This window comes from Trichogramma pretiosum, unplaced genomic scaffold, assembly GCF_000599845.2.
Source record: "Trichogramma pretiosum strain Unisexual culture from Peru unplaced genomic scaffold, Tpre_2.0 scaffold101, whole genome shotgun sequence".
Classification (NCBI taxonomy): domain Eukaryota; kingdom Metazoa; phylum Arthropoda; class Insecta; order Hymenoptera; family Trichogrammatidae; genus Trichogramma; species Trichogramma pretiosum.
The window spans coordinates 241,247-251,932 of record NW_019640823.1 but is presented as its reverse complement, the minus strand read 5'-3'; the positions used below and the strand labels follow the sequence as shown (position 1 = coordinate 251,932).

The 10,686-nt window shown below is 35.7% G+C and overlaps 5 protein-coding genes across 5 annotated transcripts; 2 read left to right on the top strand and 3 right to left on the bottom strand.

The window, feature by feature from the left end:
* Window positions 1-103: 103 nt before the first annotated feature.
* Window positions 104-1,528, bottom strand: LOC106655474 (60S ribosomal protein L9-like). Its single transcript, XM_014375885.2, has 4 exons — window positions 1,349-1,528; window positions 853-1,000; window positions 330-657; window positions 104-240 (listed from the first exon to the last, which is right to left on the bottom strand). Exons 2-4 carry the CDS (start codon window positions 988-990, stop codon window positions 134-136), a joined length of 573 nt encoding a protein of 190 aa, XP_014231371.1. The 5' UTR covers window positions 991-1,000; window positions 1,349-1,528; the 3' UTR covers window positions 104-133.
* Window positions 1,529-1,891: 363 nt separating this feature from the next.
* On the top strand, window positions 1,892-3,166 carry LOC106655478 (cytochrome c oxidase subunit 5B, mitochondrial-like). Its single transcript, XM_014375888.2, has 3 exons — window positions 1,892-2,118; window positions 2,268-2,353; window positions 2,836-3,166. Exons 1-3 carry the CDS (start codon window positions 2,037-2,039, stop codon window positions 3,049-3,051), a joined length of 384 nt encoding a protein of 127 aa, XP_014231374.1. The 5' UTR covers window positions 1,892-2,036; the 3' UTR covers window positions 3,052-3,166.
* A 172-nt stretch (window positions 3,167-3,338) lies between these two features.
* On the bottom strand, window positions 3,339-5,694 carry LOC106655473 (peroxisomal membrane protein PEX13). Its single transcript, XM_014375884.2, has 6 exons — window positions 5,393-5,694; window positions 4,925-5,193; window positions 4,580-4,801; window positions 4,260-4,507; window positions 3,998-4,192; window positions 3,339-3,924 (listed from the first exon to the last, which is right to left on the bottom strand). The coding sequence occupies exons 2-6, from the start codon at window positions 4,993-4,995 to the stop codon at window positions 3,587-3,589; spliced, it is 1,074 nt and encodes a 357-aa protein (XP_014231370.1). The 5' UTR covers window positions 4,996-5,193; window positions 5,393-5,694; the 3' UTR covers window positions 3,339-3,586.
* A 400-nt stretch (window positions 5,695-6,094) lies between these two features.
* LOC106655475 (calcium and integrin-binding protein 1-like) lies at window positions 6,095-7,852 on the top strand. Its single transcript, XM_014375886.2, has 5 exons — window positions 6,095-6,506; window positions 6,583-6,617; window positions 6,694-6,926; window positions 6,996-7,200; window positions 7,269-7,852. Exons 1-5 carry the CDS (start codon window positions 6,456-6,458, stop codon window positions 7,288-7,290), a joined length of 546 nt encoding a protein of 181 aa, XP_014231372.1. The 5' UTR covers window positions 6,095-6,455; the 3' UTR covers window positions 7,291-7,852.
* Window positions 7,587-9,063, bottom strand: LOC106655477 (oligosaccharyltransferase complex subunit ostc-B). The gene is made up of 5 exons (XM_014375887.2): window positions 8,806-9,063; window positions 8,655-8,728; window positions 8,360-8,577; window positions 7,875-8,281; window positions 7,587-7,679 (listed from the first exon to the last, which is right to left on the bottom strand). The coding sequence occupies exons 1-4, from the start codon at window positions 8,942-8,944 to the stop codon at window positions 8,263-8,265; spliced, it is 450 nt and encodes a 149-aa protein (XP_014231373.1). The 5' UTR covers window positions 8,945-9,063; the 3' UTR covers window positions 7,587-7,679; window positions 7,875-8,262.
* Between the last annotated feature and the right edge of the window lie 1,623 nt (window positions 9,064-10,686).

The window sequence follows — 10,686 nt, the reverse complement described above, 5'->3', positions numbered from 1 at the left end:
AAAATATTCAAATTGATACTTTCATTCAATGTCCTTAAAATCTTCTTCAAGCCATCAATGAAAATAATATTCAAATTAATGAAGTTTTGGAAATACTATGAACTACATTTGTTAAAAATTGCAACGATTTTATTTATTCTTCGTCCTTAACAACTGTTGTTTTCTCTGATACGTAAAGACCATCCAAGAACTTTCTGATATCCTTATTTTTGACTGAAGTGGATTGCTGGATAAGTGCAGCTGGAAAAATGAATAGCATAAATTAGATAAAGTTCTTCAATGTGTAAAGAAAACTTGCAAGGCAGAAAATTTTAGTATTAATGACTCACCTGATCTGGAAACATCTTCCAAAGAGTTTCCTTGTAAAATGAGCTCATCCTTTTGAGCTTTAGAGTTAGTAACAGTAACTCCAGGAGCCATCTTCACTCTGCGAATGAATTTCTCTCCCAAGAAGTTCCTAATTTCAATCATGGTGTTGTCCTGGGTGGTCACACAATTGATGGGGAAATGGGCGTATACAGAACGCATTTTGTACTCATAGCCTGTGGTTACACCCTTCAACATGTTTTCAATATGAGAACATACAGTTCTTACAGCAGCCAGCTCCTTTTTGGTGCCAAACCATTTCTCGACTCTCAAAAGTCTTGGATTGACCATCTGAAATTTTAATGATAAATGTTTAGAAATAGTGAATGATACTATCAGTTACAAATGATATTCAAATGGGCTCTCATCAGAAACGAATAATCATTTATAATAAAAAATGAAGGGGAATCCACAATATCATCATAGAATTAAGATTTTTTTTTATGCAACCTAATATAGAGATAAGTAACAAAAAGCTGTACTAACACGAATATCGAGGGCCAGATGCTTGAAGCATCGCTTCAAGACACCTCTTGGTCCTTTGACAGTGACTGTCCTGGATTTGACCGAGACAGTCAATTCCTTAGGGATTTTCACTGTCTGATAGGTATTGATGGTTTTCATCCTGAGGCCGCTGTAAAAAAAAAATTTTCATTACTTACAACTTTGAACGTGTAAAGAACTCACGATGCAATGAGTATAAAAAAACTATATGAACTTTTGTTCTCAGTTTCACTCAACACTTGTTTTTTATTTAAAAATCACAAAATTCAACTAATGTATTACGGTCAAAAATAGCATTGTTATCAGGAGGTTACAATTGACAGCACGTCTACATATGAGACCATGTAGAAATATCGGCAATGAAAAATATTGGCAGAAGGATATGAAAAATCTATCACTGAGCGTTTTCCAAGCATTTTCGGCAAAATGCAATCAACGATTTCATTAATATACTTAGCTGAAAATATAGCAAAATTACCTATATAACTCGCGATAAAAAAGGCCAGCCGACGAGGCAAGCAGTGTGCTCCGCTAAAAACCGATAAGGCGGAGACTCGAGAAATTCAAAAATTTAGAAAGAGATCAGAATTAATTTTTTTTATAAATAACAATAGTCAACTAATTCAGTTAAGCAATGAAATTTCGTCAATTGAAGATTATTATCAACAAAGTGAGTTTGCAATAAAAAATTATCGCATTTAACTATTTGGTATGTTTGTTTGGAATTAGACGAAAATCATACGATTTTCGATATTATCGTAGTCGATGCACTGCTTCATAGGGGTGGATTTTTACTGTAGAAACTTTTTCATTCTTTCTCACGCCAAAAAATTGTGATAAATCGAGTTTTTCTGACCTGATAAATCAAAAAAAAATTATTCACCTCGCATCTACATGATCATCGCATGCTCATGGGTGGCAGCAGCGTCGCGCACTAGCCCCCTTTTTTAACTCGGAAAAGTCTCGCGAAGTGACGTCGAGGCGCTCGAGTCAGGTCACGAGTCGAGGCCGATCTACAAAACAGCGCACAATCGAAGCCCAAATCCCGAGCAAATCGCAATAAAGTGTCATCTTCTTCGACTATAAGGAAGCCCAATTGAGTGTGGTTTTCTCGTCTATCTATCCAGTGTTTTTCTTGACTTAAAGGAAGGTACGATCGAGCGACGATGGCCTCCCTCTGCAGACGCGCGATTTTCCAGCTGGCCAGGACGACCCGTGCCGTGCACGTGTCCGCCTTCCGCTTCAAAGGTGAATAACAATAACACACATTTACTTGCCATCCTCCTATAACCCCCAAGATTCTCGTAATTCTTCTCGCATTACGTAATGCGAGGGTGCGATTTTTTATTGTTGTTTGACATGTTGATAACGTTGAGTTGTTTTTTCATGCGTTACAGCCGAGGAGAAGGACATGCCCGACCCACTGGACCACGCCACCGGTTTGGAAAAAGCTGAAATGCTCGCCCAGCTAGCTGGCAACGACGTGAGTACTTCCATAATGCGTCTGCTCTTATATACTACCCGACAGTTGCATGCCAAATACATCAACAATCCACATTACTTGTTCTCGTTGAAAGATGTTTGTTGGATTCTGATGATTAAATAATCGAATGTTTGCTCCATATCGTTATTGCTTTAAAGGTCATTGTCAGGGTCAATATTGATTTTTGCACTCTGAGGTGGTTTCCATAAACTTATCTATTATTAAATACTTCAGTTATTCATTTGTGATTCTATTATCAATGGTAGTGATTGGAGTTGATTCAAATTCCTCGATAATATTAATGAAATCAATTAAATTTTATCTTGGAGAATAATCTTTAATAAACGTAAGAGCTTTGTGTAAATTTCTTATTGATATTCTTCAGAAAAGCTAGTGTATGAAATTTTCTAACTTAGTAGGACTACTTTACTTTGGTCTGCATCATTTAAAATCCATTATACTAAAATTACATTTCTTGTTAGGATCCCTTCGACACCAAAGTTGTCACTCGTGGACCTGGAACCAAGGATTGCCCAGAGTTAGTTGGAAGCTACTTTGACAGCCGCATGATTGGATGTGTATGTGAGGAAGATCAAACTCATATCAACTGGATGTGGCTCCATAAGGGTCAGCCAAAACGCTGCGGTGATTGTGGTCATTGGTACAAACTTGTTGACAGACAGCCAATTAAAGTTTAAATGCTGCACTAGTCAATTGTTTGAACCATTCATCTTAGAAATAATTCGTTATAATAGATAATAATGAAGAAAATCAAGAGAAACTTATTTACAATAAACATCTATGAATTCTGAATTTCTTTTCTGTTGATTATTGCTATAAACAATATAAAATAAAACAAAAAATTTAATAAAAACTTTCAGTCATTTATTAGACACAAAATGTAAATTTTAATTAATTAAATTTTTTAATTTCATGAGTGATAATAATGTTCAATAATAATAAGAATCTTCAATGTGTACAAGCATGTAAACTTGTACAGTAAATGCTGTTGGTGAACGAATATAACATCAAAGTGAAATTCTTACAAATTAATTTCTCTTCAAGAGACAATATCCCCTTTCTTATTAAATCTATCTTCCATTTAAATACCCACAAAAATGAGTCTCCCATTATCAAAAAAATTTCTATAGAAAATCACCTATATAATATTTACAAAACTTATTACAAAAGAATTTGGTGTTTATGTTAAGGCAGAAAAGAAATAAATATATTTTAATTGCTATTCAAATCAGAAGGTACTTCATCCATAACGGGTGCTGGTTCATTAACTAAAGGTTGTTGATCCATTGGTGGAGTTTGAAACCCAGAGGGCTTCCTATTTCCAGGAGCAAGTGGTCGAACATAAGATACAGGAATCAATCCAATTTTAACAGTATCAGTTGCTCTACACCACCCTGGGTAGTTCTTTAGTTGTAAATCTGATGGAGCCAACCAAACTTTTTGACCTGCTTTCAGTGGCAGCTCTTCAGAAGATCTTGGTAGAAAATCAAAAAGTGCAATGGTTTCAAGTGGCTTCTCTTTTTGTCTGAACCATTCTTTAGGTGTATTGACTATAAGTAAATAGCACAATTTGTATCAACAAGTTTGAATATGCCTGACAACAAAGATTTCAATAAAACTTACTTTTTGCTTCCATATCTCTAGCACTTGCAGTTACTCGACTAATTAAGTAAGGTGTTAAAAATATAATGCCAAAAAATAAGAAAACAGGCCATGACGATGACCCAATTTTTTCTACACCCTCTTCTGTCATTACCTCAGAAATAGTTTGTCCCCACAGTACATCTGTACTTGCTGTTCCATCTGGATTTTTCAATCCTATAAAAGTTAGTCAGATGAGAAATATTGTAATGACAAAAGATATTTTAATCAAAGAGAATCTTACCAATCAAATATTTAACTTTGAGGTACAACCATTTTATAAATCTGATAGCAGCAAAGCTGCCAAACATGTTTTTCAGCATCATTCTCAGTTTGCCCATATTTTCAGCAACTCCAAGAATAGCTCTAAAGGAGTTGGTCATAGCGAAAAAAGTTGACTCAAACATCATTGTCAATGAAGAAAATGTATGAACCATAGCTTCTATCGATTGAAAAGCTGGCCTCGTGCTTGCTTCAGCGAATTGCACAAAACTGCGTAGATGAGATTAAAAAGATTATTTTTCATAATAAGTTAAAGGTCTCATTTAGAGCAATAAAACCTACTGATTCTCTACATCCCCACTTGGCCCCCACGTATTCTGTCTGAACATTGGGTTGAATTGATTGTATTGACTGTACTGATTATAGTATCTATTCATGCCCCAGGCACCTCCGTATCCGTAAGGCGATTGCATCGCTTGCATAGAAGTGTTCACTTGCCTTCTTGGAGGTATGGGTGGAGGAGCTACGCTCGAAGTATTGGGTATCATCATTGGCTGCGTTAATCTGCAAATATGTAAAGTGTACTCTCATCTCTAGTCTCAAAACTAGCCGTTGTTTGCTTAACAATGACTCAATCTGTCACTCGTTCAAAACAAATAGCAAACTCCATAAGGACAGCATACTTACATATTGCCAGATCCCGGCACATTAATGAAATTGTTAGAGTCAAAAATCTCGGCTCTCTGTTGATTCTCCATTTTTGCGAGCTTGCAATAAAGAATCGTTCAGTCTACGATCTAATACAAATCTGAATAATGAGCACTATTTATTGGCAAGTACTCATGACATATACATAGGCGCAGATCAGCAGTAGCAGCAGAACGCAGAGAAGCGACTTTCGTTCCAAACAAAATATCTCTTTATCGTCAATAACACCGCAGGCAGTCGTCTTATCTCTGCGAAAAAAAGAACGAGAATACTGACTTCGATAATATGCATAAATAGTGTGTGTGTGCGGGCTGTGCACGATTGATCAACGTATGCAAATCATCGCGATGATAAAAAAGAAGAAAAAAAAACCAGAAGCGCATGTCGTCGCATCGCAGTCTCGTCCCAGAAAGTAGGTATGTCTAATCTCGAGATGTGAAAACTCACCTTTCGCGGCTTCATCATCATCGTCCTCGTCGTCGTCGTCGTCATACGTCAACTTCTCGAGCTTGGCTGAGAGCCCGGACGATATAATTGCGTGTCCTTACGACACGAAGAACGAGGGCGAAAGCTGCGCGCCTGTGTTATCGCGAGTGTCTTAGCACTCGCTTGGTGTCATCGCATGTATATATATAGGTACATACGCGATGATGCACTCACAATAAACGCATAAACTGCTGCGGCCTAACTTACAACATAATGACTCTTAGACTCATTATTTCCATACGTGCTGGCTGCACTGGTGGATATACCTCCTATATATGTGACACGATCGCCAGAGCTCATTGGTCCGGCCGTGTGCGCTGCGGTGCGATTCCCCATTTTACGCACTGCAACTTCGTGAACGCGCAATTTTCGATTGACTCGATTTGATATGATTTTTTCATTTCAGAGTTCGATGACCATCGAAGGGATCGATCGTCGAATTTTTTTATCGACGAATGATGATTTTGAATGAAAAAAATTAGCTATATGGAAAGCTATTGCTTAAAAGAGAACTAAAATAGTTAGAATGAGAGAATTAAGAATATTATTTATCAATACAATTGTAAGTGAGTTCAAGTAGAAAAACAAAAACAAGTAGATTGAGAATTTCGATTTCGGATTTTTCCGCGCAAGCCCATTGAAAGCTGGACGATATCCCCCTCGGCCCGAGGCTGTGTCATGGTACTATATAGTCAAAGCAGTCGACGCTTACATACATATAGAGCCCGCAAGCATTGACATATTTGACGCTTGCGAGAAGTCGCTTTGTTTTGGGTGTGGGTGAACGAGTGGTCGTTCAACCTCGCGTCCGCGCGCAGTGCAGAATTCGTCGATTAAAGCCCGCACAAGACTCGCGAAACTGAGCCATATACTGTTTGGAGTTTGGAGACTGACTTCGATTGTTGTCGCTCGAGAGTTCCGCTTAATTACCATATCGAAAATTTTCAACGATCCGAATACCGTTGAGAGAATTTGAAACCGTTCATTGTGTCAACATAAACGGTACAGGCATTTTTTCGTAACAATGGGTGCAGCAAAGAGCCAGCTCACCGATCAGCAGCTGCAAGATTATCAGGTTAATTTTTGTTCTGCATATTCGTGATTAATAATTTCACTTAAGTTCTTTGAAAAAACTAATTATATTTTCATAGGATCTGACATACTTCACGAAAAAGGAGGTTTTATAGTACGTGTGTTTTTATTATATTACAACTAAAAATTCTTGACTCGTTTCATTTAAAGGATATTATATTGAATTACAGTGCTTATCAGAAGTTTAAAGCCCTTAGTACAGAGGATTCTTTAATACGGACATTGGCAGAAATGAAGAAAATCCCTGAATTGAAGGCTAATCCTTTTGGAGACAGAATTTGCAAAGTATTTAGTTCAACTCAAGATGGAAACTGTACATTCGAGGACTATTTAGACATGATGTCGGTTTTTAGTGACGCTGCTCCGAAATCTGTAAAAGCTGAGCATGCCTTCAGAATATTCGGCAAGCATTAATTTCGATCTGTTTATTAACAATTTAGTTTATGAAAATAATTTTTAACTATTTATATAGATTTTGATGGAGATGATATGCTAGGAACTGCAGATCTTAGACAAGTTATTACTGCATTAACAAAAACTCCAGAACATAGTTTAACAGAAGAAGAAATAAAACAGTTGATTCAAAATGTGCTTGCAGAAGCTGACTTGGATGATGATGGATCATTGAGTTTTGCTGAATTTGAACACATTATAGAAAAAAGCAGTGATTTCTCAAAGTTAGTAGACATATTATCATTTGGAACTAATTATGATAATCAAATTAATTTTCAATTTGTTTCTTCAGGACCTTCAGAATACATTTATAGACGGCAAAACTAGGTAGCAAATTTTGCATATGTATATAGCATTCATGTTTTCAAATCAAAGACTTGGATTAATTAAATTAAATAATTAGCATTAGTAATCAAGCCTGCCATGAAGTCATTTTTTCCAATATCAACTTTATTGTAACTATAAGTATGTTCTAGTTTAGCTAGTATAAGAAAAATTACTGATTACAAATTCATGTACCAATGTTACTACATTGTACTTTTTGGCTTATTCTATGATATTTATCTTTTTTCTCAAATTTTAAAGATGAATTGAAAATAGCCTGTTTTTCATCCACTGTAGTTTTTTTTATTAGTCTAGAGTCCATTCAAAAATTTTTGGATATCCTTATTTTTCACTGTTGTTGATTACTGAATTAATGCAGCTAAAAAAAGTATTTATTAGAATTAGATTAGCAATAAAATTTATAAAAAGTTAAAAAATAGAAATGAGATTAAAGTGAACAACACACAGAAACTTCACAAGTAAAGAGTTTTGGTTTCTTTTTTATGCCAATAAAGAAAAAATTTAATAAAAACAATCATTTTTCAAGTTGAATCATTTAATAATAATAACTTACCTGATCTAGAGACACCTTCTAAAGAATTTCCTTGTAAAAAAGCTCATCCTTCTGAGCTTTAACAACCAGCAAATGAACACTGCTAATTGTAAATCGAGCTTAATTTTGTGCAATAAAATCATATGGCGCGTAGGAGCAATTGTAATATTCTCAAGATTTTTTTTATCCAAGTACTTTTTTCAATGTTCTATAAGTTTTTATTCTAATTTATGAATTAGATTATATATAATAAAAACATTCTTTCTTACTGATTTGCATATTTACAATATCTTGTATTTATGTATTTCTTTATAGCAAAATAAAAATTATTACTTATAGAGTAAATGTGATTGAGGCAAATAAAAATTAATTTTGTGGTAATGATATAGTATCTTCAGTCCATTCAATTTCACACTTGCAGGTATCCCCTGAAAATAAAAAAAAAAATAATAAACAAACAGTTCCCAGTACTATGAATTACTCAAACCACTGCAGTTCATACTCACGGTAATTTCATGCGCATGAATATCCAGCAGCAAATGAATGAAACCAGTATACTTATGAAACCCACACTAATTAACAATATTCTTGTTAGTTTTGGCATGGATGGGCTGTGAGTATGATCAAGAATAATGAAACCTAAGCCTCCAAGGGTGAAAAGAAAACTTGATGCTAATCCTTCCATGATGTACTGACCATTGACTCTATAAGCCATAAAAGCAACCTGCGAACATGCACAATTGAATTCACTTTAAAAAAATTGCTCCTGTACCATTGTATACTTGTTCAAGAATTACTCACAGGTCTGCTGTGTCCATGTTCATCTGTGGTTTGACCAACGCTTGGAGGTTCCAAAATCACATCGTATATGATTCCTAGAATGTAACCGAGACAGTCATGGATGAACTTGATAAATACAGCAAATTTGGAAAAGTAAGAAAAAAAACAATACCTCCAGTCATCAAAAAGTATGACAGTAGCACCATTGAGAAAACAACCATTGCACTTGGTTTCACAAACCATGACGGCCTTTTCAATTTAATATTAGGAACTTCCAACACGTAGAACGGTATCCGATACAAGAAATTCATAGTGCAGTTTTGTTTATTATTCCAATTTTGTCACGCAGTAAAAAATCGTATCACGCCGAAACACCCCAACGAACACACGCCAGTATCCTTATAACAATAATAAACGTAGAGCCGGCATATTCGCGCGATCACATCTGACATATTTAAAGTTCGCAGCATGGTTACCGACCGAGGATTCAATCTAATTCGAAGCTCGTCGCGCGAAAATTGTGTCAAAGCTCTTGAAGCTGGGTATGATAGATTAAAAGTATTATCGAGCCTTTTTAATAAATATCGTACGTTAATTGGGATTTTTTTAAACGATGTTACGTATGGGTTGAGACGATTTTATTTTGCCAAACGCGTGCATTGCAGTTACAAAAATACAGTTCTAAATCAATGAATGAACAGTTTATTGGATACAAAAATTTAGATATCTCAAAAGTTTTCATTTTACAACATTAATAATATGAACATAATCTGAAAATGAAAATAAATTTTTTCAATCGCTTTTCAAAGTTACAAGTAAAAATTTCAGCAATTTCGAGCTTGTTCTTTCAAATTTCTGTCAGTATTGATAAAAGAAAAATGCTCATTATTACAATCTATATCGGTTCGGTCTGCAGCCACCAAACAAATATAATAAATAAATTCTCGTTCTTCAGAATCTCAAAGGATCATAATTCACAGATCTCAATCGGCGGCCTCTTTAATGGAATTTTAAACTAGCTATCTTGTTGACGATGCGCACGCGGTCTTTCTCTTCCTCCACACGACATCCAATGACATCCAACTTTCCACAAGTATGCCAGCTGCGGCGCTCGCCGAACTAAATTTCTCTAAGTGGAGGCGCCACGAGTGACGCACAGAGCCGCAGTAGTAAACGCATCGAAAAAAAAACTTTTCTCAGTTGATTTAATTTTTTCGTCTCAGTGTGTCTTTGACTTCTTTTTCGTTTACATGCGTGAATAAGCCAATCACCTTCTGAAATTATTATCGAACCTATAATTAGCTTCAAGAGCTTCGAGTGTCATTCAATCACTACATTGATCTTCATCTTCGAAGCGGCTAGTCTACGTTTTGATACTCGCCTAACCGTCTACCCGCCACGTGCGCAGTGTGAATAATAAAAAAACTAAAAATCTTGAATTGTTAGCGTCTGTGTTTGTGGGTGAATTTGAATAGTGAGTGTGTGTGAAAACCATGTCTACGTCCAACGACAAAATCGAAATCATTGACATATCTGATTACGATGACGAAGACCTCGAGAGTGTCAATTGTCATTTAAAACCAGGGGATCACCATGAGAACGGAATCGAAATCATTGACATAACTGATTCCAATGACGAAAACCTTGAGTCACAGGTTGTGAAAAAATTCATTCGCTCACTAAAAAATGTTAATTGGAATGAAAGAACAGGTCGACATAGGGTCATTTGTCAATTGTACAATTTAATGAGCAATTGGAAAGGCAAATTTGTTGACTTGCGGGTCATTTTTCGAATCAAAGAAGTGGAGTATATTCTATCGGACGTCATAATCGATAGAAAACATAAGGACATAAGATTACCATTTATCAGGTTAATCGTTGAGAGCGGCTACAAAGACGATCCGCGACTTGATAAAGACGGCAAGCCAATTTTGCGTCGCACTACACCATTGCATTCGTTATTGCGAATTTGCTCGATTATTGATAAGGAATGGATAGCTTGTGAGCTTTTTAAAATTTACAACAGACACGACCTGAATTACACAGATGAAAC

Bases quoted from the DNA above. Each gene is read 5' to 3' on its own strand.
- LOC106655474 (XM_014375885.2), bottom strand. From the start codon at position 990: ATGAAAACCATCAATACCTATCAGACAGTGAAAATCCCTAAGGAATTG. The intron at 658-852 runs GTTAGTACAGCT...TTAAAATTTCAG, and splicing joins ATCTGGCCCTCGATATTCGT to ATGGTCAATCCAAGACTTTT. The intron at 241-329 runs GTGAGTCATTAA...TCATTTTTCCAG, and splicing joins GGAAGATGTTTCCAGATCAG to CTGCACTTATCCAGCAATCC.
- LOC106655477 (XM_014375887.2), bottom strand. From the start codon at position 8,944: ATGAATTTCTTGTATCGGATACCGTTCTACGTGTTGGAAGTTCCTAAT. The intron at 8,729-8,805 runs GTATTGTTTTTT...GTTACATTCTAG, and splicing joins ATACTTTTTGATGACTGGAG to GAATCATATACGATGTGATT. The intron at 8,578-8,654 runs GTGAGTAATTCT...GCATGTTCGCAG, and splicing joins AACATGGACACAGCAGACCT to GTTGCTTTTATGGCTTATAG.
- LOC106655478 (XM_014375888.2), top strand. From the start codon at position 2,037: ATGGCCTCCCTCTGCAGACGCGCGATTTTCCAGCTGGCCAGGACGACC. The intron at 2,119-2,267 runs GTGAATAACAAT...CATGCGTTACAG, and splicing joins GTCCGCCTTCCGCTTCAAAG to CCGAGGAGAAGGACATGCCC. The intron at 2,354-2,835 runs GTGAGTACTTCC...ATTTCTTGTTAG, and splicing joins CCCAGCTAGCTGGCAACGAC to GATCCCTTCGACACCAAAGT.
- LOC106655475 (XM_014375886.2), top strand. From the start codon at position 6,456: ATGGGTGCAGCAAAGAGCCAGCTCACCGATCAGCAGCTGCAAGATTAT. The intron at 6,507-6,582 runs GTTAATTTTTGT...ATATTTTCATAG, and splicing joins AGCAGCTGCAAGATTATCAG to GATCTGACATACTTCACGAA. The intron at 6,927-6,995 runs GCAAGCATTAAT...CTATTTATATAG, and splicing joins GCATGCCTTCAGAATATTCG to ATTTTGATGGAGATGATATG.
- LOC106655473 (XM_014375884.2), bottom strand. From the start codon at position 4,995: ATGGAGAATCAACAGAGAGCCGAGATTTTTGACTCTAACAATTTCATT. The intron at 4,802-4,924 runs GTAAGTATGCTG...ACATATTTGCAG, and splicing joins GTGCCGGGATCTGGCAATAT to ATTAACGCAGCCAATGATGA. The intron at 4,508-4,579 runs GTAGGTTTTATT...TCATCTACGCAG, and splicing joins AGTGGGGATGTAGAGAATCA to TTTTGTGCAATTCGCTGAAG.